This window comes from Pristiophorus japonicus, chromosome 16, assembly GCF_044704955.1.
Source record: "Pristiophorus japonicus isolate sPriJap1 chromosome 16, sPriJap1.hap1, whole genome shotgun sequence".
Taxonomy (NCBI): Eukaryota; Metazoa; Chordata; class Chondrichthyes; family Pristiophoridae; genus Pristiophorus; species Pristiophorus japonicus.
The window spans coordinates 90494716-90520535 of record NC_091992.1 but is presented as its reverse complement, the minus strand read 5'-3'; the positions used below and the strand labels follow the sequence as shown (position 1 = coordinate 90520535).

Here is a 25820-nt window from a genome sequence, read left to right as displayed (position 1 = left end):
CCAAAGCACTGGAAGATTTACAGGAACTGTTCCACACTCCACTTCACAAACTTCCTTCTTTGGGACATGAAGCCATCATTAGGTTTACTTATTTTGCCCAATCACCAGTTCATCACCCCCCCCCGCCCCGCCCCAGCCCATAAAAAGAAAATACAGCCTGGTACACAGGATTATTGTCCAAGTGTAGACTCACCTGATATGGCGGAGGATCTCCTGACAATGATCATGGTACTGGTTCAACCAATTCATGATCTGTGATGGGCCCACAAGTAAAACTGGGCTAAAGGCCTTACCCAGGGAAACCTGCAAAATAAAAACAAGGTTTAGTGTTGGCGAACAGGGGTCAGAATCAAACAGTAACACAAGAGAGTAAAATGAAAGCCCATGGGATTAAAGGGACAGTGGCTGTGTGGATATGAAATTGGCTAAGGGACAGAAAGCAGAGAATCGTGATGAACGGTTGTTTTCCAGATTGGAGGGAGCTGGCTGGTGTTCCCCAGAGATCAGTGTTGGGAACATTGCTATTTTTGATATATAATAATGACCTGGACTTGGGTATACAGGTCAGCATTTCAAAATCTGCAAATGACACAAAACTCGGAAATGTAGTAAACAATGAAGAAGATAGTAACAGACTTCGGGAAGACGTAAACAGAGTGGTAAAATGGACACACGGCAGATGGAATTTAACGCAGAGAAGTGTAAAGTGATCCATTTTGGTAGGAAGAATGAGGAGAGGCAATGTAAACGAAATGGTGTAATTATAAAGGGGGTGCAGGAACAGAGAGACCTGGGGGTGTACGTACACAAGTCTCTGAAGGTGGTAGGACAAATTGAGAAGGTAATTAAAAAGGCACGTGGGTCCTTGGCTTTATTAAAAGGCAGAGAGTACAAAAGCAAAGAGGTTATGATAAACCTTCATAAAATACTGGTTAGGCCTCAGCTGGAGTAGTGTGTTCAGTTCTGGGCACTACACGACAGGAAGGACGCCAATTAAGTGTTAAACAGTTTTCAGTTCTACAATGCTTCACTTGCCCATTCACTTTAGTTTGAGTACGTTTTCTAGCTGGTGGAGAACTTTCAAATTAGGAGTCAATTGTTGAAGAGAAAAATTCTGTTTCCAAAGTAGAACCGTGTTCTACATGACTAGAACTGCAGAAGAAAGAAAATGTGGAGAATTGGCGATTGCAACTGGTGGAGAACTTAGATCTTAGAAATCGCAATTCTCCACATTTTCTTTTCTGCAGTTCTAGTCAGGTAGAACAGTTCTACTTTGGAACAGAATTTTTTCTTCAAAATTGACTCCTAATTTGAAAGTTTCCACAGTGAAAACGTACTCCAAACTAAAGTAGAATGGAGCAAGTGAAGATTTTTGTAGAACTGAAAAAACCTGTTCTACACATTAAAAAATCAGGCGCAGGTTACAAATTAGGCGTCCAGAACGAGGTGGGGGGGAGGGGGGGGAAGGGAACTCATCAAATTCTATAATAAATCCTTATTTATACTTATACAAATAAATCCAACCTGAATAAACATTTATAAGCAAAGAAAAGATTAAATAAACCATCTTCCTACCTGTGTGAAAGTGCTTCAGGCAGGCCTTTCGGGACCGAAGGCTGAACGGGCCGGCCCGAGACTTCGGGTAGGGCCCGTCCCAAGCACCAGATTTACAGGTAGGTGGCGTCGGGTCAGGTCGGGGAGGTTCGGTTTGGGTCCAGGAGGGGGGAGGGATGGGGGGGGGGGGGGGGGGGGGTGGAGGGAGAGGGGAGGGAAGGTCGGATCCAGTCCGGGAGCGGGAGTCGGGTTGGGTCGGGCGGCGGGAGCGCAGGTCGGGTCGGGTCCAGTCGGGGGGGCGGGGAGCGGGAACAGGAGTTCGGGTCGGGTCCAGTCGGGGGGGCGGGGAGCGGGAACAGGAGTTCGGGTCGGGTCCAGTCGGGGAGCGGGAACAGGAGCGCGGGTCGGGTCGGGTCCAGTCGGGGGGGAGCGGGAACAGGAGCTCGGGTCGGGTCCAGTCGGGGGGGGGGGGGGGGGGGGGGGGGGGGGGGCGGAGCAGGAACAGGAGCGCGGGTCGGGTCGGGTCCAGCCGGGGAGCGGGAACAGGAGCGCGGGTCGGGTCCAGTCGGGGGGGGGGGGGGGGGGGGGGGGGGGGGGGGGGGGGGGGAGCGGGAACAGGAGCTCGGGTCGGGTCCAGTCCTGGGGGGGGGGGGGGGGGGGGGGGAGCGGGAACAGGAGCTCGGGTCGGGTCCAGTCCTGGGGGGGGGGGGGGGGGGGGGGGCAGAGCGGGAACAGGAGCGCGGGTCGGGTCGGGTCCAGTCGGCGGGGGGGGGGGGGGGAGCAGGAGCTGGCCATGGGAGGAACCTTATTCACGCAGCCCCAGTGAGGCCATTCGGCCAGGGCTAGGGGCTGCGTGCTTCGGGCCCCTCCCACACAGTTCGGCGCCTGGAGCTATTGCACTTGCGTGCCCACTGTAGCGTGCATGTGCAGAGGTCCCGGCACTGTTTTCTGGGACCTGGCTCGTGCTGGCTGCGCCGAGGGCCAGAGGACCTGCAGGGAGGTGGAGAATACGGAGGATTTTTTTAGGCGCACTTTGTGGCGCGAAAAACGGGCGTCCAGGTCGGGACTGCGCCGTTCTAGGCGCGTGTGGAAACTTGGGCCCATAAAGTGGCTGATGAGTGGCAAGTAACATTCTCCAACAAGAGAAAGTCTAACCACTGCCCCATGACATTCAATGTCATTACCATGACCAAATCCCCCACCATCAACACCCTGGGAGGACGGTCATAATTGACCGGAAACTTAACTGGACCAGCCACATAACTACTGTGGCCACAAGAGCAGATCAGAGGCTGGGTATTCTGTGGCGAGTGTCTCACCTCCAGACTCCCCAAAACCTTTCCACCATCTACAAGACACAAGTTAGGAGTGCAAGGTATACACCTGCGCGTATGCTCACAGATTTGTAGAGCTGTTGATATTAGAAAAAGGGGCAGTTAAGTGTCTGGAGTGTCCCCCAGATCGGGGGGCACTTGACTTAATGTTTATTTTGTTCCCCCAAAAGAGTTGTAGAGCTGTTGAGTTGTGAGTGGCTTAGCCAGTCACGTGATGTGCACAAGACTCAATAAAACCCCAGCCAGTTGGGTTCAGGGGATCCACAATGAGGCAGGTGGTTGTCAGCCTGGTGGATGAACTGGTAATGTGTAGTGCGATTGTTAAATCTTTGCTAATAAACCAACTAATTCCTTCATCGTCGCTGGGTCAAAATCCTGGAACTCCCTCCCTAACAGCACGGTGGGAGAACCTTCATCACACGGACTGCAGCGGTTCAAGGTGACTCACCACCACCTTCTCAAGGGCAATTAGGGATGGGCAATAAATGCTGGCCTTGCCAGCGATGCCCACATCCCGTGAACGAATAAAAACAAAAAATAAGGAGAAACTGTTTCCAGTGGCAGAAGTGTCGGTAACGAAAATACTCAGATTAAAGGTGATTGGCAAAAGAACCAAAGGCGACATGAGAAAATATTTTTTTTACACACCGAGTTGTGATCTGAAACGCACTGCCTGAAGGGGTGGTGGAAGCAGATTCAATAATAACTTTCAAAAGTCAATTGGATAAATACTTAATAGGTAAAAAAAAACAACAGAACTATGGGGGAAAGAGCAGGCGAGTGGGACTACTTAGATAACTCTGCTAAAGAGCTGTCACAGGAATGATGGGCTGAATGGCTTCCTTCTATGCTGTATCAGTCGATGATTCCAACTCTCCCTCTCTCCAAACTGAGAAATTAATCTCTCTACTGACCTCCATAAACGAATGAAGTTATTGACACTGATTCCCCATCATATTATTCCCAGTGTTTGAGAAGTCTCAGGGATAGTCTCAAGCATGTAGTTTAGCAATCGGTTTAGAGGCAACCTATTCACTTGTAAAAGATTTCCAAAATCAGCAGCATGTGTTGTATTAACAAAAAGAAAAACACTGCAGATATTGGAAATCTGACCTCACGGCAGAAAATACCGGAAACATTCAGTGGCATTTGCTGAGACAACAGACCAGTCAAGTTTATGGGGTGTGTGGACCCTTTGTAAATGTTGGACTCTTTGATGGCAGACATTATAGAATCTAATTTTTGTGTGACTTTCTCAGGTAGTGTATCTGAAGCTCCAGTTTCTTACATTACAAACAGAGCTTAACAACAAGCAGCATAGAAATGGACTGAGAGCAGATCACCTGTTGGCCTTTTCCAACAGCAACAACAACTTATATTTATATAGCGCCTTTAACGCAGTGAAAAGTTCCAAAGCGCTTCACAGGAGTATTATGAGATTTTAAAAAATTACGCCAAGCCGCATAAGTAGAAATTAGGGCATGTGACCAGAGGCTTAGTCAAAAAGGTATGTTTTAAGGAACGTTTTGAAGGAGGAAAGAGGTTGAGAGGCGTAGAGGTTTAGGCAGGGAGTTCCAGAGCTAAGGGCCCAGGCAACAGAAGGCAGAATTAGAGGAGCGTAGACATCTCTGTGGAGGATGGGGGGAGGGGGGTGGGGGGAGGGTTGGGGAATGGAGAAGATTACAGAGTTAGGGAGGAGCGAGACCATGGAGTGATTTGAAAATAAGGATGAGAATTTTGAAATCGAGGCGTTGCTTGACCAGAAACCAATGTAGGTCAGTGCGCACAGGGGGCAATGGGTGAGCAGGACTTGGTGCGAGTTAGGACACAGGCAGCTGAGTTTTGGATCACCTCTAATTTATGCAAGGTAGAGTGTGGGAGGCCTAAGGAACAGCATGGGGAATTAAAAAAATGTGGTTTACTTTAGTTTAAAGAAACTTGCGCCGATAAATAACTCCACAGATGATGACTGTTTTTTGGGGGTTTTACTGCAAGAAAACAATCTGCAATTGGGCACCTGTTTTAGACTTATTACAAATTCAAACTCATTAAAAATAGATTTAACTTACCAAAGCCGTTTCTCGTTCCAACAATATATTTATCAAGCCCTGTAATACATTAAGAGGTTAACCAAAGGAAGTAAGAGAGAAAGTATATTATAAGAATCACACACTGATTACTGCAGCCACGCAGTATTCGTATAGTTTCTATACACTCCCTCACAATGTCTATTCAAGCAGCAGATACACTCACTATCTGCCCTCAGCCTCTAGCCAAACAGTGCAGGGGTTTGATGCAGGCACATTCAGCAGAGGCAGAGAAGGATTCACTGATCAGAGCCTCTTCACAGTGCTCACTAAGCTGAGCGAAGATATACTAATGGGTGCATTCATTAGCATCTCATGACTGGTGGTCTATGCAACATACATTAATAACACAAATGAGTTTAGTGTTGGTAATGCTTTTAAACCAAGGCTTTACGTATGATTACATAGGATGTACGGCAACAGTTACTCCTATTCTTTGCTTTCTGTCTAGAAACCAGCTAGCTTTCCATTCTGATACTTGTCCCCGACTTGGGATTCTCTGACCTTGTTCATCAGTCTATTATTGGGTACCTTATCGAAGGTCTTTTGAAAATCAAGATAAATTACATCTACCATTGTCTACTCTCTCTATTACCTCTTCAAAAAATTCATTCAGGTTGGTCAAGAAAGACTTAACCTTTTGAAATTCATGCTGACTATTCATTACTATTTTTCGGGTTTCTAGACATTCTTCCATTTTCTCCTTTGGTAAGGATTCCATTAGTTTTCCTACCACCAATGTTAGGCTGACTGGTCTACAATTCCCTGGACAAGCCATTAATTTTATTATAGAACTCAATTGACTGTCAACGGGGGCATATTATACTTTGAACCATAGAAGCTCACAGCACAGAAGAGGGGCATAGTGTATATGCTGGTTCTTTGCTAAAATAATCCAAAACGAATCCCACTGTCAAATATTTATCCTATTTTCCTTTAATGAACTACTCCCGAGGGCAAAATATCCCATGCTCCAAAAATCCGATATGTAAAGACATTTGTCCAACCTTCTATCCTCACTCTCACTTAAAGTCGATAACCTTCATCACTTTCCCCATTCACTCTGGCAGTGGTGATATTTTGACAGTGAATGAAGCAGATCGATAGAATGGGCAGTACCCACTGAGCTCCAAAGTTACCCTACCCCACCTACATCCCAAAGTATCCAGAATAAGGCAGACTAGTGGCAGGCTGCGTTAATATTTATGAGCCAAAAATAACTTTGCCAGGTTTGAACATGAAGCAATAATAAAAAATACTCACTGTGTGATGATCAGCATGCATGTGGGACACAAAGATGGCTGACAAATTACAGAGGACCCTATCCACATCATTACCATAGTGACGACAGAGCTGTCCAAAGGTGCCTTCACCACAGTCTAACAATACAGACCGTGTAGCGCTAATAACAGTAAAAAAAAAAAGTGTCATTAGGAACAGAGAATTCTTGTAATATTACTGCATCTGCTTACCCTGTCTCATTCTATTCAAGAGAATTTTGCTGACTTTCTACCTTAGTAACGTGACTTGGTAAAAGAAAATGGCAGCCATTTTATTAAACCCTTGTTGGGTGTATCTTTTCTCCTTCAAGATACTCCTTAAAACCTACCTATGACCATGCTTTTGGTCATCTGTGCTAATTTCTACTTATTTGGCTCGGTATCAAATTGTTTAATCTCATAATACCCCTGTGAGCGCCTTGGGACGTTTCACTACGTTAAAGGTGCTATATAAATATAAGTAGCTGTCGTTGTTGCTCATTAAAGAGCACCAAAACTCACATTACAGTGCAAGGGCTAGTATCAGCACAGAGCTCTGAAGGCAGGTCCCTAACTCGACTCAAAATAGTGCAGAAAGAGAGAAGAAAATAAATTTGCACAGATTGCCGGCAACAGAATTACAATTTCTAGCTGGAAAAGAAAAATCCACTGGGCCTTAAATTCAAGAAAAAGTTTCTTGAGGTTAGTTGGTGTGTTTTTTTTTTGTGAACTTAACAACTTGTATTTATGTAGCTCCTTTATCATAATAAAAGCCCTTCACAGGAGCGTTATCAAACAAAATCTGAGATAGAGGCACATGAGATGTTCGGGCTTGGTTAAAAAATGAGGAAAAGACATGGAAAACAAAGCGCGTGATTAATTCTAACAATTGCGACTGAATGCCCCCTTCTCAACTAACATTACTTTTAAATAACAGCAAAATAGCGGCTTACTCGATGTTTAGAATGATGGAGCTAACATTTCGGATTTTCATTGGGATGGCAGATCCAGTTCCAAGGAAAACCACCTCTGGGTAATTGTCCACTTTCCCTGGCAACACAAGTTGAGGATAATTTACCACCAAACATCACTGACTAGCAAAAGTGAAGAGTTACAAATACATGCATATATATATATATATTTATTAAAGTTACAAAGGAAACTAAGCAGGTAGAGAAGAAGAGCTCATAAACCATAAGACAAAGAGACCTGCGTTCACACACCACAATACTGAGAGTTTGGTTTCACAGTATATAAATGATGGATGTTGTGATGGGAGTTACGAGACTGTTATTTAGTTGAGGTGCTCTGACTGTAAGGGTCCAGTGCATATTGGTCCATAGAAACTCCAGATCGCAATACAGCCTCTGCAGCTGTTTCATATTTTAAAATGACACTCTTCATCCAATTTGAACAGATTCATTAGGAACAAACCACCGCCGGGACAGTGAGAAGGCCAGGTCACAATATTTTCCCGTTAGCTCGGTTCCTGAAACAGTCGGTATGGGATGGCAGATCCAGTTCCAAGGAACTGGCTTACCCTTCTTTAACCTTGTGAAAGCACCTCTTAAGGACATTGTTAAAAGCTGCAATTACAGTCCCAGAAGACCAGAGTGATTGAGACAGCCACAACTCCAGACTATATAATCTGAGGGTGGGGAGTGATTACAGCAGGGAAGGTGGCCATACATTTGATTAATGCAATGCAGTACAGGTACACCCCCAGGGCAAGAACAGCACAACAGCTTAACAGAACAAGAACCAGCCCTCTCCTTTCCCAAGTAAGGGCAGCCTGATCTTTCCAAAGATTTACCTGATAGAACAACAGGGTCTGCAGCCAATACATTTTTACATTCCTCAACTTTCTCCAGGAAGCCTGGGATTTCTGCGGCCTCTTTAATAAACTCCTCCTTGTCCGCTGCTACCACGGCATCTCTGTTTGAAGGAAGAGCAGAAAATACAACTTGCGATTAGTGTTAAAAGTGAGGCGACGGGCTGTGTCTCTCTGATCCGGCTTAGAACAGCACAGGGGAGCGAGGGAGCAGTCAGTGTCCATGGCAGCTCCTTCTCACAACCTCCTGTGCCCCATGATTCACCGCTGCTGGGCTTAACATTAGTCCAAGTATTAAATGTTTAATTCCATGGCCGTACTGTACGGCAGCTTAAAGTGGACACAGCGCACGCTGAAAACTGCAAGTTTACAAAGGCCCAAGGTCCAACCTTGTGTGGCGGACATTGGGATCGCAATGCAGAACTGTTTATTCTTGGAGACGACCCTTTGGTTTCTCATTATAGTTGTCTCACTCTCCAGGGCAGAAATGGCAAGGATCCATGGAGGCACAGAGTGTTCCTATACACCAAGTTAGGTCAGAGATCGGGCCTGCACACCGTAGCCCCAATCCTACATCCCCGCTCACACCACCGCCAGAAGAGTCTCGCAGTCTCTTCCCTTTACTGTCTACCGCTCCCCCTCCTCTGTCACCTTTCCTTCTTGCTCTCTTTTCGTTCTTTATTCCACATTAGCTACCTGCGATCATCCCAATGTCCTCGTGCCTCAATTAGCTGAGCTAAGCTGCCTCCTTGTCTGCCCCTTTCACACTCAATTGCCTCTCACTATCGCCCCTCAGCCGGAGTCAGGGTACAAGTAAAGGGACATGGGACAATTCAAACCCTGCCTCATGCTGAGAAATCAGTCCTCCGATGGAAAAGAATGAACAGCCAGTCTTGCATCCCAGCTCTGACTGCTGAGAGGAAGAGGTGTGAGCTGAAAAGCGGAGAAAGATTGAGGTTCAATCCCACAAAAATACTTTTTCCCCCCGGGATCAAAATGCAGGACTCCTTGTAAAACATGAGAGCTGCAGGAAGAAGGGTGGCAAATCAAACAGCAAGGGTTAACTTCAATATAAGTATCTTGGCGTGCTGGGACCATCTGACCTAGACCCCCAAAACAGGATTGATAAGCAAGAACTTTTCTCTATTTATACTTGGACACAGATGTAAGGGACAACTTTCTTTTAAATATGTACCTTTTTAAACTGTTGTTGATATGCAGGTATGCCAAGTCTCAAGATGTTGATTGGGTGAGGAAATTTTACAAAATGCAGGTATAGCTCACGCAATAATCTTTGAACTGTTGACCCTGGAGAGATACCACTGACTGGAGAAGTTGGCCAAAGAGCCCTGTTTTACCCACGTTCAGTAACGAGCGAGGGTACACAAATCCTTGGAAGAATTCAAACTACAATTGATAGGAGGTGTTGAAGCAAGTTTTAATTGCCTTGGAAAAAGTGGATCGCTTGGTCAATCTGCCTGAAGGAACCTTTCAATCCTCACAACGTACTCAAAGGGGAGGTCGTTCCCCTTCATAGTTAGAAATAGTCCACAGAAGAACAGAATATTTAGTTTAAATGTAGAAGTATGGAACAGAGCGGTCAACGGAATAGCAAACATTAATAAAAGTACAAGACACTGCAGCTCCGTACAACTACATGCAAAATGTTAGCTAGACTTCAGGAACGGGATAATAGATGATATCCCAACAATGGCGATTGAATCAGATGAAGAGCAAAGTGTTTCTGTACAGAGTTAAACTGACAATTGGTCAGAGATCAACTGCCATTATACTAAAGACTTCAACAGGAGAAACATCACTGATGCTCTCGAAACTAGCTAAACTACTAGAAGGCCCAGCGTAGTATGTGATCCTCAGAACTGACCAGCAAAGTATGTGAGCCTCAGAACTGACCAGCAAAGTATGTGAGCCTCAGACCTGAACATGATTAATATACTGTAATAAGTTGAACCCAACTTGAGATGGAAAAGCATAATTCAATTCAGAAGTACCCACTGTTAAACTGAACCTGGCTCATTCTGAAAGCAAGTTATTGTACTGTTTGCAATTAACCTTGCCTGCACAGAAGTAGTGAGATATAAAAAATCAGTGCAACTAGTACATCAAATTGTCTCGCGTTTGGCCTTTCGCAGCAGAGGGAGATACAGGACGATGGGGAAAATAGTGTCCTTCTGCACTAAAAATGACATTACACAGAATTTACAGCACAGAAACAGGTCCTTCGGCCAACTGGTCTGTGCCGGTGTTTATGCTCCACACGAGCCTCCGCCGACCCTTCATCGAACCCTATCAGCATAACCTTCGATATCTTATGTGCTTATCTAACTTCCCCTTAACTACACCTATAATATTCACCCCAACTATTCACTGTGGTATCAAGTTCCACATTCTTACCACTCTCTGGGTATTAATTCCCTATTGGATTTATTGGCGACTATCTTATATTTATGGCCCCTAATTTTGGTTCTGTTTTCTATGTAATAACATGCAAGAACTTAATATTTAAATAACCAACTTAAAATACTACTAAATGAGGGATGCACAAACGAGCATTAAAGTAAATGTACTAATTAGGAAAGAAGAACTCTCCGTGATTTGGCAGACTACACATTGGCTTTTGATTTTTGGTTGTGCTTATATTGTCCAGAGAACAACCACAATAAATATGTCTAACTTACGTGAACTGACCTTTGCCATTCAAATTTGGGCCGCAGCTGGTACTTGAGCAGGCAAACGCCTCGAACTGTTGGCACACCGAGAGAGGCGGGCTGTTCCTGAAACCAAAGTGATCGGGTCGCACTAGTGTAATTCAGTCAAATTCTCATTTATTTCATTCTGTTTAAGTACATGTTTCCCCCGTAATGCACCAGGAAGTCAGATTGGCAGCCATTTCTACTCTACAGGCAATAACGTGGCTTCCAATCCCTTCGGGTTGTTCTTTTACTCCAAGAGCTCCAAGGCAGCGGGATCAAAAGCTTGAGCCGGAAGTTGTGCTTTGTTGACGATAATTCATCAAAACAAAAATCTCTCCTAATTGTCATGATCAGCTCAGTAACAATAACTTTTGTGTTAAGTCAGCAATATAACACATCAAGATTCATATTAAAAAAAACAAGAATACTCTAGAAAGTGTGAAGATTGAGCCAAGCTCTAAACAAGGCTCCAGAAAGTGTGCCAGTAATTCCAATTTCACATTCGCTCCTCCATTACCAATGATTACACTTTTAAGAGAACATCTCCTCCTTGTATAAAGTATCGTACACTCTGACCTCTTCACCCCCTTTTCAGTGGCATCACATCCCCTGGGCATGTGATTATTACATTCAGCTCTTCTTGCATCTTACCCTATTGCTCTTCCACCACCGGCTACACTGCTGCCCCAGGCAAACAATCCCTGGCATACCCGATTAACCAGGTTAAAGAGGCACTTATCGGAAATCACAGAAGAAAATGTCAGGGAAAAGGAGTTTCCTTCCAGCCGATTCTCCAGTGAGTAATTGAGTGGTTACATCACATTGCTTTCCTTCTATTTCCGGTATAAACATGGCAGGACATAAAATGGCTGCTACAGGAAACAGAAAAACAGGGCATGCAGATAACCCTCCCTCCTTTACTGATGTACATACTTTACGATTGGTGCCAAAGACCTCATTTTCGCCATTAAATGCTCATTTTACAAACTCACCCCCCCCCGTGCTCCCAGAGACCTTAAGTCATGCCCCTACCTTGGTCTGAAAGGTTTTTAGCAAGGGGAAGATCTCTGGGTGAATCATGTTTAGCTGAGCTTGGATTTTGTGACTGCGTAGGTTATGGACGGTCTGATTGTGCTCATTGAGGATCAGGTGTTCCGTGGCAGGCCCGAACCTGTGGGTGGATTGAAGGACAAGAGCTTGAAATGACCAAGACAGACAAACAGGCACAATTATACTTAAAAGTAGGGAGCGGGTGACTGCCAGAGCAGGCATACATCAAGTTCAGGAGAAAAAAAATTCACAAATCTAGTGCTGCAAGGATGAAAAAGACTGGAGTTGAGAAACATCCCAAAGCACTCCACATTAAACAAATTCCTTAGACATCCAATGACCGTCATACAGGCAAACATGGCAGTCATTCTGCGCGCAGCTAGATCCCACAAACAGCAACAACGATTGACAGGTTAATCTGACTTTGGTGGTGTTTGACGAAGGAATGTCGGCCAGGAGAACATCATGATCTTCTTCGAATAGTGCCCCGGGATTTACAACAGCCACCCGAGTACGAAATAATAATGATCAATTATAACAGAACGCCGCACAAACATAATAAAATATATGCTGAGCTTCATAGTATAGAACAAAGTAGCGGACAGTACAACATTGGCAGTAAACGTCAAGGCACCACTGGTGCATTGCAGTAGTTTAGGATTCGGAGCTGCTCCGACCATTACCGGGGAGAATTTACTGAGGGAAAAGAAAACTCAACCCAAGAAGTCACCCAGGGCAATATTTGCTTTGCTTTTTATTTCTATGTTGAATAATGACCAGGCCTTCAACCCCCACACTGAAACTTAATACACTGTAGTTATGCCGACACAGCAAGCTTCACAGAATTTCAATTACCTCTCCATCCACGATTTGTAAACATTATCTGCCAAAACCGACTCAGGCGCCATGTGGACGACTAATGCGGCGGGGCTTTCGGACCCTCCAGTCTGAAACCTGCAACAAAAATAATTTTAATATAGTCGGACGACGAACAATTAAAGAACATTTTAAGGTGATTGGCAGAAGAGCCAAAGGCGACCTGAGGAAAAGAGTGTTTATGCAGCAAGTGGTTAGGATTTGGAATTCACGGCCTGAAAGGGTGGAGGAGGCAGATTCAATTGTGGCTTTCAAAAGGGAATTGGATTAAGTCTCTGAAGGAAAAAATTTTGCAGGGCTAAGCGGAAAGGACGCGGGAAGTGGGACTAGCTGAAGTGCTCTTGCAGAGAGCCGCCATGGGCTCGACGGGCCGAATGGCCTCCGTCTGAGCTGTAAGCATTCTGTGATTCGATAACATTGCTCGGTTTATTAAACGCATGGCTTGAATAAAGCACGGCTCCACCTTCCTCCCCGGCAGCATAGATTTGGAAGAGTAAAAAGACAAACCATATCGAAGTTACATCGATGAACTTTTCAGAAACTAATTAATTTCCCCAAGGAAGCCAATCAGGGGAGCAGGACTACATTGGCAAAGTACCGGGAGCAATCTGCCCACTCATCCTTTAAAAAAGAAGGATGAATGATAGGTCGAAAGACCAGAGGGGAAAAATGATTTGGGTTGGAATCTCAAAGCTTCAACGTCCTAATGCTTAGGGCAGAGAAAATCTCAGGAGTCCACATTAGGTTTTTTTCCTCCAAAATGCACAACATCGAAATTTATTAATAAATATTTAGAAAAAAATATGGTAATCACCTCTTCAGTTGTTCGTTCTCGCATATGGGCTCAATAAACTCCTTGCTGGGACATTCTAACACAAGGAAAGTGGGTCCTGGATCAGTGGGTGTGCACACTTGCTCAGGCCGGATCTGCAAAATATTTTAATATAGTCGGACCATAGCGCAAGCATCTGAAGTACCTCACATCCATTCAAAATAACACGCAACTCTCAAGAGTATCCACAGCAACCCAATGGAGAGCGACTGGGCAAGTAAAGGTCTATTGAGTATGTAAATGTGCATCGATTCGAGCTTCGGAATGCATCAGGACTCTGTTGCACACACCAGCTTTGGAAAGGAGAAATTTCAGAACAAAGCGGGAACTTGTTACCGCCCTTTAATGATCGGGACTAGATAGAAATGTGCTAGGATCGGGTTTGTCTATATTAAGGAGCTGTGTTCAACTTATTACAGTAATCTTGGCTCTAAGCAGGCACACAATTTGACGACTTATATAAAAAGCAGAGGGCGCTTGCTCAAGAAACATCGATAACATTTCCCCTGCTTGCAAGGCCAGGGAGATTGGTGGAAGTGATTTGTTTAGGGAGCTTTCCCGCTCCCCCCCCAGCCGGCCACCCCCCTCCTCTCTACCATCACCCCACCATCCTTTCAAAGAGATCGATTCATCTAACATGTGCCAATGAAGAACACCGAGATTGATTTCCTCTTTCCACTTATTTTAACAGAGCATCTATTTGTGGCATTGCAATTAGCGAGGACAGGAACCTCAGCCCTTGAGCAAAATAATTCCAATAAATTAACTAAACTCAGTACAATTTGCATCAAGGCTCACCCTTAGCATGAATTTTAACACAATCACAAAAACTAGAAAAAAAGTCATTTGCAATTGAAACGGTTTTATTAAAACGCAGACAGTAAACAAATTCTGAAGTAATGACAATTGGAAGCAGCACACTCCCTCCATGCTGCTTGCACTGCGTGCCTCTCCTTAACTTGCTACACTGTTGGATACCTACACAGTACATAACATAGGAAATAGGAGCAGGAGTAGGCCATACGGCCCCTCGAACCTTCTCCACCATTCAATAAGATCATGGCTGATCTGATCTTGGCCTCAACTCCACTTTCCTGCCTGTTCCTCATAACCCTCGACTCCCAGTGCAATGCAAATAACAGTCATGAATCCAATCTGACTTGATTAAGATTTGAAAGTATGAAGAAGTATTGACAAACCTCCTTCCCTTCAAACATTACGCTATTTCCATCTTTCAAAGCGGCAACAATTGGTCCGATGGCTGAGGTCCCCCTGAAACACAAAAGGGGGGTAAATGTGTACATTGCCTTCAAATAAAGGGTTTGATCAATAAAACTACTTGTGGGTAAACAAGGATTTAAAAATTTTAAATCCTCTTCCCCCCCCCCCCTCTTTCCTCTCCAGTATAGCTGAAGATAATGACATCAGAACACAGAACATTATAAACAGAGAGCTGTGGAAGCTGGGTCATTGAATATATTTAAGGCGGAGATAGACAGAATTTTGAGCGATAAGGGAATAAAGGGAAGCAGCAGGAAAGTGGAACTGAGTCCATGATCAGATCAGCCATGATGTTATTGAATGGCAGAGCAGGTTCAAGGGTCCAGGTGGCTTACTTCTGCTCCTATTTCTTACGTTCTTAAACCGGGCAAAGACCTCCTACAACAGCGTGGTGTGAATCTCGCCACTGGCCCAGGGCTGGTGCGGGAGAGACTTGGACCATTAACAGGACAGTGACCTGAATTTCAGTCTAATTCAGCAATCTCGCACGAGCCTCGCTCCAGTGGATTGTCCAACCCGGGCTCCCGTCACACCAGGAACTGTGAAGGAATAGCTGAGCAAACTTTTAACACACAGGAAAACAAAGTAGTAAATAATAAAGTGTTTGGTTCTACATCGTGTCTGAATTTCAGAAAATCAGCACCAACAGACTTTATAGATAATAGAGAATTAATTAGAATGAATAACATTTGGGGAATATCTGAACATTTTTACACGAAAACATAATGAGAATTTCTTGTCTATTTTTAAAGATCACTGTTATGTATTGTTAGGAAATGTATAGAATCACAATGTGAACAGTAGTACAACAAAGTATGGCCATATTAAATAAAAACCGGAGGTAAACAGCACCCGAGGGGCCGATTAATGTTTCAGGTGGGACTCTTCATCAAAATGGTAATGAATCTGCCGACGCACTGCGTGCGAAGCCCTTCCAGATGGTTCTGCGAGCTGTGGTGAGGTGCTATATTAACGCACGCCCTTTCTTTCAGATGGAGAGTCCCACCCAAAAGGTGAGCTGTCTTTTCTCTTCCAGATGCTGCGTATCTCCACTTTATTGTTTTTACATTTCCAGTAGTCGCGGTTTTATCTCTCTGCTCTGGTTACATTGTTCATTGTGATGGCGGAATCCTGCCTCGGTACTCGAGGTTAAAGAAACATCGGTGCTGAAGATCAAAGGCCTGCTACTTACACTGGTAGGCCAAGGTCCTTCGCCTTCATAACGAGGAAGTTTCCCTTCTTGGGGTGAAGCTGCAAATGAACGTAGTTTAATTACTCTGAGAGAGTTTAATTACTCTCCGTGCTCTCGCAAACCGATCATCGTAGAATGATACAGCACAGAAGGCCATTTGGCCCAGCATGCCTGTGCTGGCTCGGTGAAAGAACTATCCAACGAGTCCCACTGCCCTGTCGTTTTCCCCATAGTCCTGCAACTGTTTTCCTTTCAAGTATTTATCCAATTGCCTTTTGAAAGTGATTATTGAATCTGCTTCCACCGCCCTTTCAGGCAGTGCGTTCCAGATCACAACAACTCACTGCGTAAAAAATTTCTCTGCATCTCGCCTCTGGTTCTTTTGCCAATCACCTTAAATCTGTGTCCTCTGGTTTCTGACCCGTCTGCCACTGGTAACAGTTGTGCCTTATTTACTCTATCAAACCCTTCATGGTTTCGAACACCGCTTTTAAAATCTCCCCTTAACCTTCTCTGCTCCAAGGAGAACAACCCCAGCTTTTCCAGCCTCTCTACTTAACTGAAGTCCCACATTCTCGGAGAAAACACCTACCTTGCAGACAAAAGCCACCACCAGGGAAGGGTCTCTGGTTGATATTTTCGGGCTTCTCTCTAAAAAGGGCAGACAAATGTAAACAAAATATTTCAAAAATGGACTTGGATCACAACATCTCCCACTTCAACCCTTCATCTGTTCAACACCCGCCATTGCTGGTGTCCTACATGTCAGCATTGTCCCAAGTGAGAGCCCATCCCCCAATTGGGGTGTGGAGTTCCCCTTGGAGAAGGATCTCCACCCCCCCCCCCCCGCCCCCCTTCCACTGCCTGACTCCCAAACCCCCAAACCACTGACCGATATTAAATACGTTATGTACACAGCAGCGTGTCAGCTATTGTGGTGGAGACAATGGGAGAACATTTCTGCACTGTGTGTAGAAGCGTAAACAGCTTTACGCAAAACTAGACAGCCACGACGTAGTGCACAGAGGGAATCGCCCCTCAAATGTCACCAGATTCTGAAATAAAAACAGAAATTGCTGGAAATCTCAGCAGGTCAGGCAGCATCTGTGGAGAGAAACATTAACGTTTCAGGTCTGTGTCCCTTTGTCAGAACTGGAAAAGTTCGGGATGTAACAGATTGTTAAGGAAGTGCAGGGGCAGTGAAAGGGGGGAGGGGAGGAAAGAACAAAAGGGAAGGTCTGTGATAGGGTGGACGGCAGGAGAGATTTGAGAGACAAATGGGATGATGGGAAAAAATGAGATGGTAATGGCACAAGTTAGGAAACCAATGATGAGTCTAGATAGGGTGTGAATGGCGGAATTACCACTAGCTGCCGTGGGAAAGAGGAAAAAAAGTGTGGGGGTGGGGGGGGGGAAAAGAGAGGGAGCATTGTAAAAAAAAAAAAACAGGGAGGAAAGGGCAAAAAAAAATAGGGGCAGAGGTTTGGTCTGAAATTGTTGAACTCTATGTTGAATCCAGAAAGCTGTAAAGTGCCTAAACGAAAGATGAGGTGCTGTTCCTCGAGCTTGCGTTGAGCTTCATTGGAACAGTGTAAGAGGCCGAGGACGGAGAGGTCAGAGTGGGAGTGGAGCGGAGAATTAAAGTGACAGGCGACCGGAAGCTCAGGGTCACGCTTACGGACTGAATGGAGGTGTTCTGCAAAGTGGTCATCCAATCTGCGTTTGGTCTCCCCAATGTAGAGGAGACCACATCGTGAGCAGTGAATACAGTATACTAAAATTGAAAGAGGTACAAGTAAATCGCTGTTTCACTTGGAAGGAATGTTTGGGGTCTTGGACAGTTCTGGATAGGTTCCCCTGGCGGCCAGGAAAAGCCAGCTCTGGATAAAAAAAAAATCATCAATTGATTTTTCAGAGAAACGAAGAGTATCAATGGAATGCCCTGATACTGCACTACACAAAGACTCCAGCTCACAATTACTACATAAATAATAACATAACGTAAGAAATAGAAACAGGAGTAGGCCAAACGGCCCCTCGAGCCTGCTACGTCATTCAATATCATGTCTGGTCTGATCATGGACTCAGCTGCACTTCCCCACCCGCTCCCCATAACCCCTCATCGTTTAAGAAACTGTCTATTTCTGTCTTAAATTTATTCAATGTCCCAGCTTCCACAGCTCTCTGAGGCCGCGAATTCCACAGATTTACAACCTTCTGAGAGAAGAAATTTCTCCTCATCTCAGTTTTAAATGGGCGGCCCCTTATTCTAAGATCATGCCCTCTAGTTCTAGTCTCCCCCATCAGTGGAAACATCCTCTCTGCATCCACCTTGTCAAGCCCCCTCATAATCTTATACGTTTCGATAAGATCACCTCTCATTCTTCTGAATTCCAATGAGAAGAGGCCCAATCTACTCAACCTTCCCTCATAAGTCCACCCCCTCATCCCCGGAATCAACCTAGTGAACCCTCTCTGAACTGCCTCCAAAGCAAGTATATCCTTTCGTAAATATGGAAAACAAAACTGCACGCAGTATTCCCGGTGTGGCCTCACCAATACCTTGTATAGCTGTAGCAAGGCTTCCCTGCTTTTATACTCCATCCCCTTTGCAATAAAGGCCAAGATACCATTGGCCTTCCTGATCACTTGCTGTACCTGCATACTATCCTTTTGTGTTTCATGCACAAGGACCCCCAGGTCCCTCTGTACTGCTGCACTTTGCAATCTTTCTCCATTTAAATAATAACTTGCTCTTTGAATAATTACCCATCTCAGCCCAGCAAAGGCACACAGAAGAACAAAAACCTACAGAATCAGAGGGAGATGAGGCATGTTCATGGATCCAGCGTGCCTTTTACCTGGCTTTTCATTCAGCTTTTCCTGGAAGTGGTCTTCACAATCCTCCAGTTGCCGTTTTGCACGTTTTGGCGAACAGGATTGTTTGGGGCTGGTTTTGGCAGGTGACCCTTCTGGACTACTTGTCCTTTGGCTATCCTTAGAGTCCAATTTGGCTGGTGTTAAAGAGCAAACATAAGTTTACACAGTGATATATTTAAACAATCTCTCTACAACCTCCCCGCCCCCCAGGCAAAGTGTTTCAAACTATAATTGGCTACCAGTGATGTGCAGGGAACAATAAAACAGAACTCTTACCCAAGTCCCAGATACTCTATGATGCTGGACATTTGTCACCACCCTCTCCCTCCAATAAAGTGAGCTGACACCTTTACAATCCAGTTATACTGTAGCTTTTCTATCAATGTGAAGCAGTTTGTGAGTTGTACTGAATCAAAACTGTAGTAAACCTCGGGAATAAAATCGGCAACCTGACAGCACGTCGAGTTTGACGGGCAGTACGAGACAAAGAAAGTATCACACTGGCTACATTTCCCTCACTGTGTCACCTTGTCCGCAGCTGCAAATAGATTCACTGGGTTCCTCTCCAACGCCCCCCCACTCCGAACCATTTCCAGGGTTTACACTCCCAGCTCTCTCCTCTTCACTTCCCAGAAGTGCACCAGTATAAAATATATTGGCCAGACTGACAAAAAAGACTAAGGGGTAGAAATTGCCCATTTGGAATAACCATGTCATTGCAATCGTACAAAAATCTCTTCTATTTTAATGAAGGTGTCAATTCTTTTATTTGATCCAGGTTATTGGCCAAGATAGCACATATAAATTTGACACAAACACAATCATTCCGAAGAATCGCACGAGGTCAGATCCAATTCCAAAGAAACAAACCATTTAAGTCAATGGGGCCGAAATCCCGGCCTCCCGGGTCCGTACGGAGTGCGTAAGGTCCCGGGAAGGCATTGCAAAAGCCGGTTTGCAGTGCACAATGCTCACGCACTGAAAACCGGCTTTTCCGATCTATCAAGCTGGCGCTTAACAGATCCTCCGTATCTCGGGAGCAAGGACATTTGCAAGCATTTACCCATATCTTGCCCAGCAAATGTCCTCAAAACTCTTGCGCCTGATAAAAGCAGGTGCATAGCCTTTTACAGGTGTAAGAGTTTTAAAATACACAAAAACATCTTAAAATAAAATTTATAAAAACACATTTTATTGTTAAAAACCCTCCCCACGACAGTAAGTTTATTTTAAACCATAATTTTAAAAAACTTTGTTTTTTTAAATTGGAAATATATATTTTTTTAAATACATAAATAACTTTAATTTAAATTAATAAAAATATGTGGTGTATTTTTTCTATTCTTTATTATTGGTTGTGTGTGTTTTGGGAGCTGTTTCTCAATAATAATAATGGGAACTCCAACTTACGGAGTTCCCATTATTATGAATGAGAACATATTTTACCCGATTGGTTCCCCAGAGCCATGTGACGGCAGCTCCAGCCCTGCACACGTCCTGACGCGCACGCGCTGCAGTCAGTGGGGGCCTCAGGACCGGGAACTCGCGTGGGTGCAGCAGCTTCAGGTAAGTGCACACTTTGTTTTAAGTTTTTTATCGGATCGCCCGCAGGAAGCAGCCAACTGGGATTTCTGGGCCAATAAGTATGCACGGTGTGGTCCGGCTAGAGGAATTGTTCACAACGTTCTCTGACTTGTATTCTACTGTTTCAGTTAGGTCATTCAACACTCTGTTGCTGCATTGGTTGGACTTTTTGACGTGGAGTCTACCAACACTTCGAGGTCTCTTTCAACTTCGACTGTACTATTTGAACACCATTACTAGAATACATGTGTTGCCATTCTCCCTTCCTATCTGCAGCACGTCACACTTGTCTCTACTAAATTTCATCTGCCTGTCCACTAGAGTTTTGGCCAACTCGTGCTGTAATTCCTGAGCTGCCTCGTTCTATTCCACAGTCCCTCCTGGTTTGGGATCATCTGAAAGTTTGGTCAATTTACATTAGGCTTGAGCCCAAGACATTTGAAACAGTACTATTCCCGATACCAATTTCTGGGAAACCCCATTCAGTACTTACTCCCTCCCCCACCCTGATGTAGCTTCTAACTACGTTATACTTGCACTAATTTCTTATCCATACCCAGGATTTACTTAGATTCCTCACAGCTTTGAGCTTAACCAATAGTCATTCATGAAGAATTTTGTCAAGTGCTTTCTGGAAGTCTAGATACGGCATGCTATTGGGCTCACCATAATCCTCTCTGGATGTCATTTCCTCAAAGTCAAGGAGGTCGACCAAGCTCCAAAATAAATGCAACAACACACACCTCAAAGCAGCAAACCCTCAATCTTTCAAATTCAAATACATTGGGAAGAGGAAGAAAAATACCAGGTGTAAATAAAACTGAAATGCCTTTAAAGACCCATCGCTGCCTGAAAGTGGTGGCCAAGGGTTGATGTGGAATAAATGCTGAGTCTCTCTCTTGGTGTTGGTGCCCTTTCTGTGGCTTGGTGGCCCGGCCATCCTTAGAGGAGGTGGTGCTGCCGGCCATGCCATGTTATTTTTTGTCGGCCAACTGCCAGGTCCATCAGACAATTATGGCTGTGGGTTCGGCTGGGCCGCCAACCCCTCTTGGGTGCCTGGCCGAAACCCTCCCAAGGTGGCCCAATGTTTGCCACTAAAGTGGCTGCAGCGGCCCTCCCCTTTAACTAAAGGGGAAGGACGCTGTGAGGCACCAGCGCTGATGACTTGCAGCATCGGTCACTTCGCCCTGCTCCCACTTCTGCCCCCGATGATGAGACCACTTCCGCCCCGCTCCCAAAAAAAGCATAAAGTGCAAAATTTCTCCGGTTTGGCCACCCCCATGCATTGGAGCGGCCGGAACACTTCAAGAGCGGTCGGTGCTACTCGTTTCGGGAGGTAGGTAATTTCAGCCCCTTAGTATTTAAGTTATTGCAAGAATTAATTTTCTGGCGCACAAAATGATAAGTGCTCAGAACCTCAACTACAATCGAGCCACAGAAGGAGGCCATTCTGCTATGAACGGAGCTGTGTTTACCCTCGCCAGTCCTTTTAAGGCCACACACTTTGATCTGCTGCAGAGAGGGTCATTCTAGGGTCAATCAGAGGTTAATTGCTGTTGGTTTGGGAAGTTTGGCTGTACACTGGTAGTTGTTAGTAAATTCCCATCTCTTCCCCTTGAAGAAGCAGCCAAGGTTTCTGGGCCAGAAGAAACCAGCATGAAACGATTGACTTGCTTCACACACAAGACCTGGGTGGAGGTGGAATTGGAGAAATAACACTTACCAAATATAGGCACCTGATGCACGGCCATAGTATCATCGGTATATTCTGGATCTGTGTAAGGCCGTACAGCTGGTAAGAAAAAAGGGCATTTAATAATGAGTTGAAAGGATTCATTCATACACAATGCTCTGGGTAATGCAAACATTGAATCCACAAGTCCTACCTAAATCTATTCCTTGTAGTGACCCAGAGAACGTTCTAATCGCAGCCAAGTATTTATCCTTTCAAAGAAAGAAATGTAAAATCATGTTAATTGATTCATACAAAAGTTCCAACTCAGCAACAAAGGTCCTTACAACATTAAAAGCTGAACATGTTTTGAGTTTGTACTTGGCAACTTACAATTTTAACCTTTTAAGATGAGGCTTCCATTTAGCGCATTTACCAGGCTAACACCCAAAGGCCAGGGAGCTGAAATTGACCCTCCCGATAAGACCTCTGGTCGTCTGAAAGCAGCGGCCAAACAGCTGTCGCAAGGGCCTGGCCAACGCTCGTTAAATTCATCTCAGGGTTTTTTGCTGTGGTGTGACGATCCACCCCGTTCCTGCAGACATCATCAGAGCACGCACCGCAACGGAGCCGCCCCGGGAGGGATATTCACCCGCAGAAGTCTCCCGGCCGCCGCTCGGTGCCCCCAGCAGCTTTTTAGAAACATAGAAATTTACAGCGCAGGAGGAGGCCATTTCGGCCCATCGTGACCGTGTTGGCCGACAAAGAGCCACACGGCCGTTGGTCAGCAGCCCTAAAGGTTACAGATAAACCTATGAACAATGACGGAAAGGCAAAGCGCACCCAGCCCAACCAGTCCGCCTCACACAACTACGACACCCCTCATACTGAAACATTCTACACTCCCCCCGCCACCCCCGCCACCCCCCCCCCCACCCCACCCACCTACCCGGAGCCATGTGATCTCCTGGGAGAGGCAAAAACCAGATAAAAACCCAGGCCAATTTAGGGAGAAAAAATCTGGGGAAATTCCTCTCTGACCCATCCAGGCGATCGGAATAAGGTGGATGAATTAACTGCGCAGACAGCAGTTAACGGATATGATGTAATTGGCATTACGGAGACATGGCTCCAGGGTGACCAAGGCTGGGAACTCAACATCCAGGGGTATTCAACATTTAGCAAGGATAGGCAGAGAGGAAAAGGAGGCGGGGTGGCGTTGCTGGTTAAAGAGGAAATTAATGCAATAGTAAGGAAGGACATTAGCTTCGATGATGTGGAATCGGTATGGGTGGAGCTGCGGAATACCAAAGGGCAGAAAACGCGATTGGGAGTTGTGTACAGACCACCAAACAGTAGCAGTGAGGTTGGGGACAGCATCAAACAAGAAATAAGGGATGTGTGCAATAAAGGTACAGCAGTTATCATGGGCGACTTTAATCTACATATTGATTGGGCTAACCAAACTGGTAGCAATGCGGTGGAGGAGGATTTCCTGGAGTGTATTAGGGATGGTTTTCTAGACTAATATGTCGAGGAACCAACGAGAGCTGGCCACCCTAGACTGGGTAATGTGTAATGAGAAGGGACTAATTAGCAATCTTGTTGTGCGAGGCCCCTTGGGGAAGAGTGACCATAATATGGTAGAATTCTTTATTAAGGTGGAGAGTAACACAGTTAATTCAGAAACTAGGGTCCTGAACTTAAGGAAAGGTAACTTCGATGGTATGAGGCATGAATTGGCTAGAATAGACTGGCAAAGGACACTTAAAGGGTTGACAGTGGATAAGCAATGGCAAACATTTAAAGATCACATGGATGAACTTCAGCAATTGTACATCCCTGTCTGGAGTAAAAATAAAACGGGGAAGGTGGCTCAACCGTGGCTAACAAGGGAAATTAAGGATAGTGTTAAAACCAAGGAAGAGGCATATAAATTGGCTTGAAAAAGTAACAAACCTGAGGACTGGGAGAAATTTAGAATTCAACAGAGGAGGACTAAGGGTTTAATTAAGAGGGGAAAATAGAGTACAAGGGGAAGCTTACAGGGAACATAAAAACTGACTGCAAAAGCTTCTTTAAATATGTGAAGAGAAAAAGATTAGTGAAGACAAATGTAGGTCCCTTGCAGTCGGATTCAGGTGAATTTATAATGAGGAACAAAGAAATGGCAGACCAATTGAACAAATACTTAGGTTCTGTCTTCACGAAGGAAGACACAAATAACCTTCCGAATGTACTAGGGGACAGTGGATCTAGTGGGAAGGTGGAACTGAAGGATATCCTTATTAGGCGGGAAATTGTGTTAGGGAAATTAATGTGATTGAAGGCCGAAAAAATCCCCGGGGCCTGATAGTCTGTATTCCAGAGTACTTAAGGAAGTGGCCCTAGAAATAGTGAATGCATTGGTGATCATTTTTCAACAGTCTATCGACTTTTCAAAAAGGAGGGAGAGAGAAAACAGGTAATTATAGACCGGTTAGCCTGAAATCAGTAGTGGGGAAAATGTTGGAATCAATCATTAAGGATGAAATAGCAACGTATTTGGAAAGCAGTGACAGGATCGGTCCAAGGCAGCATGGATGTCTGAAAAGGAAATCATGCTTGACTAATCTTCTGGAATTTTTTGAGGATGTAACTAGCAGAGTGGACAAGGGAGAACCAGTGGATGTGATGCATTTGGACTTTCAAAAGGCTTTTGACAAGGTCCCGCACAAGAGATTGGTGTGCAAAATCAAAGCGCATGGTATTGGGGGTAATGTACTGATGTGGATAGAGAACTGGTTGGCAGACAGGAAGCAGAGAGTCGGGATAAACGGGTCCTTTTCAGAATGGCAGGCAGTGACTAGTGGAGTGCCACAGGGCTTAGTGCTGGGACCTCAGCTCTTTACAATACACATTAACGATTTGGATGAAGGAATTGAGTGTATTATCTCCAAGTTTGCAGATGACACTAAACTGGGTGGTGGTGTGAGCTGTGAGGGGGACACTAAGAGGCTGCAGGGTGACTTGGACAGGTTAGGTGAGTGGGCAAATGCATGGCAGATGCAATATAATGTGGATAAATGTGAGGTTATCCATTTTGGGGGAAAAAACACAAAGGCAGAATATTATCTGAATGGCGGCAGATTAGGAAAGGGAGAGGTGCAACGAGACCTGGGTGTCATGGTTCATCAGTCATTGAAGGTTGGCATGCAGATACAGCAGGCAGTGAAGAAGGCAAATGGTATGTTGGCCTTCATAGCTGGGGGATTTGAGTTTAGGAGCAGGGAGGTCTTACTGCAGTTGTACAGGGCCTTAGTGAGGCCTCACCTGGAATATTGTGTTCAGTTTTGGTCTCCTAATCTGAGGAAGGACTTTCTTGCTATTGAGGGAGTGCAGCGAAGGTTCACCAGATTAATTCCAGGGATGGCTGGACTGTCATATGAGGAGAGACTGGATCAACTGGGCCTTTATTCACTGGAGTTTAGAGGATGAGAGGGGATCTCATAGAAACATAAAAGATTCTGACGGGACTGGACAGGTTAGGTTAGATGCAGGAAGAATGTTCCCGATGTTGGGGAAGTCCAGAACCAGGGGACATAGTCTTAGGATAAGGGGTAGGCCATTTAGGACTGAGATGAGGAGAAACTTCTTCACTCAGAGAGTTGTTAACCTGTGGAATTCCCTGCCAG

General features: G+C 45.1%; 1 protein-coding gene across 1 annotated transcript in view; it reads right to left on the bottom strand.

The window, feature by feature from the left end:
• elac2 (elaC ribonuclease Z 2) overlaps nucleotides 1-25820 on the bottom strand; it is a 58549-nt gene that overhangs the window by 16001 nt on the left and 16728 nt on the right. The window contains exons 5-19 of the mRNA XM_070857557.1: nucleotides 22361-22418; nucleotides 22198-22266; nucleotides 18872-19024; nucleotides 16603-16661; nucleotides 16011-16069; nucleotides 14737-14809; nucleotides 13520-13632; nucleotides 12685-12783; nucleotides 11812-11950; nucleotides 10775-10860; nucleotides 8048-8169; nucleotides 7188-7284; nucleotides 6239-6377; nucleotides 4958-4996; nucleotides 194-303 (exon numbers count right to left, since the gene is read on the bottom strand). Of these exons, the coding sequence (XP_070713658.1) occupies nucleotides 194-303; nucleotides 4958-4996; nucleotides 6239-6377; nucleotides 7188-7284; nucleotides 8048-8169; nucleotides 10775-10860; nucleotides 11812-11950; nucleotides 12685-12783; nucleotides 13520-13632; nucleotides 14737-14809; nucleotides 16011-16069; nucleotides 16603-16661; nucleotides 18872-19024; nucleotides 22198-22266; nucleotides 22361-22418 (1415 nt within the window). The remainder of the gene's footprint in view (nucleotides 1-193; nucleotides 304-4957; nucleotides 4997-6238; nucleotides 6378-7187; nucleotides 7285-8047; nucleotides 8170-10774; nucleotides 10861-11811; nucleotides 11951-12684; nucleotides 12784-13519; nucleotides 13633-14736; nucleotides 14810-16010; nucleotides 16070-16602; nucleotides 16662-18871; nucleotides 19025-22197; nucleotides 22267-22360; nucleotides 22419-25820) is intronic.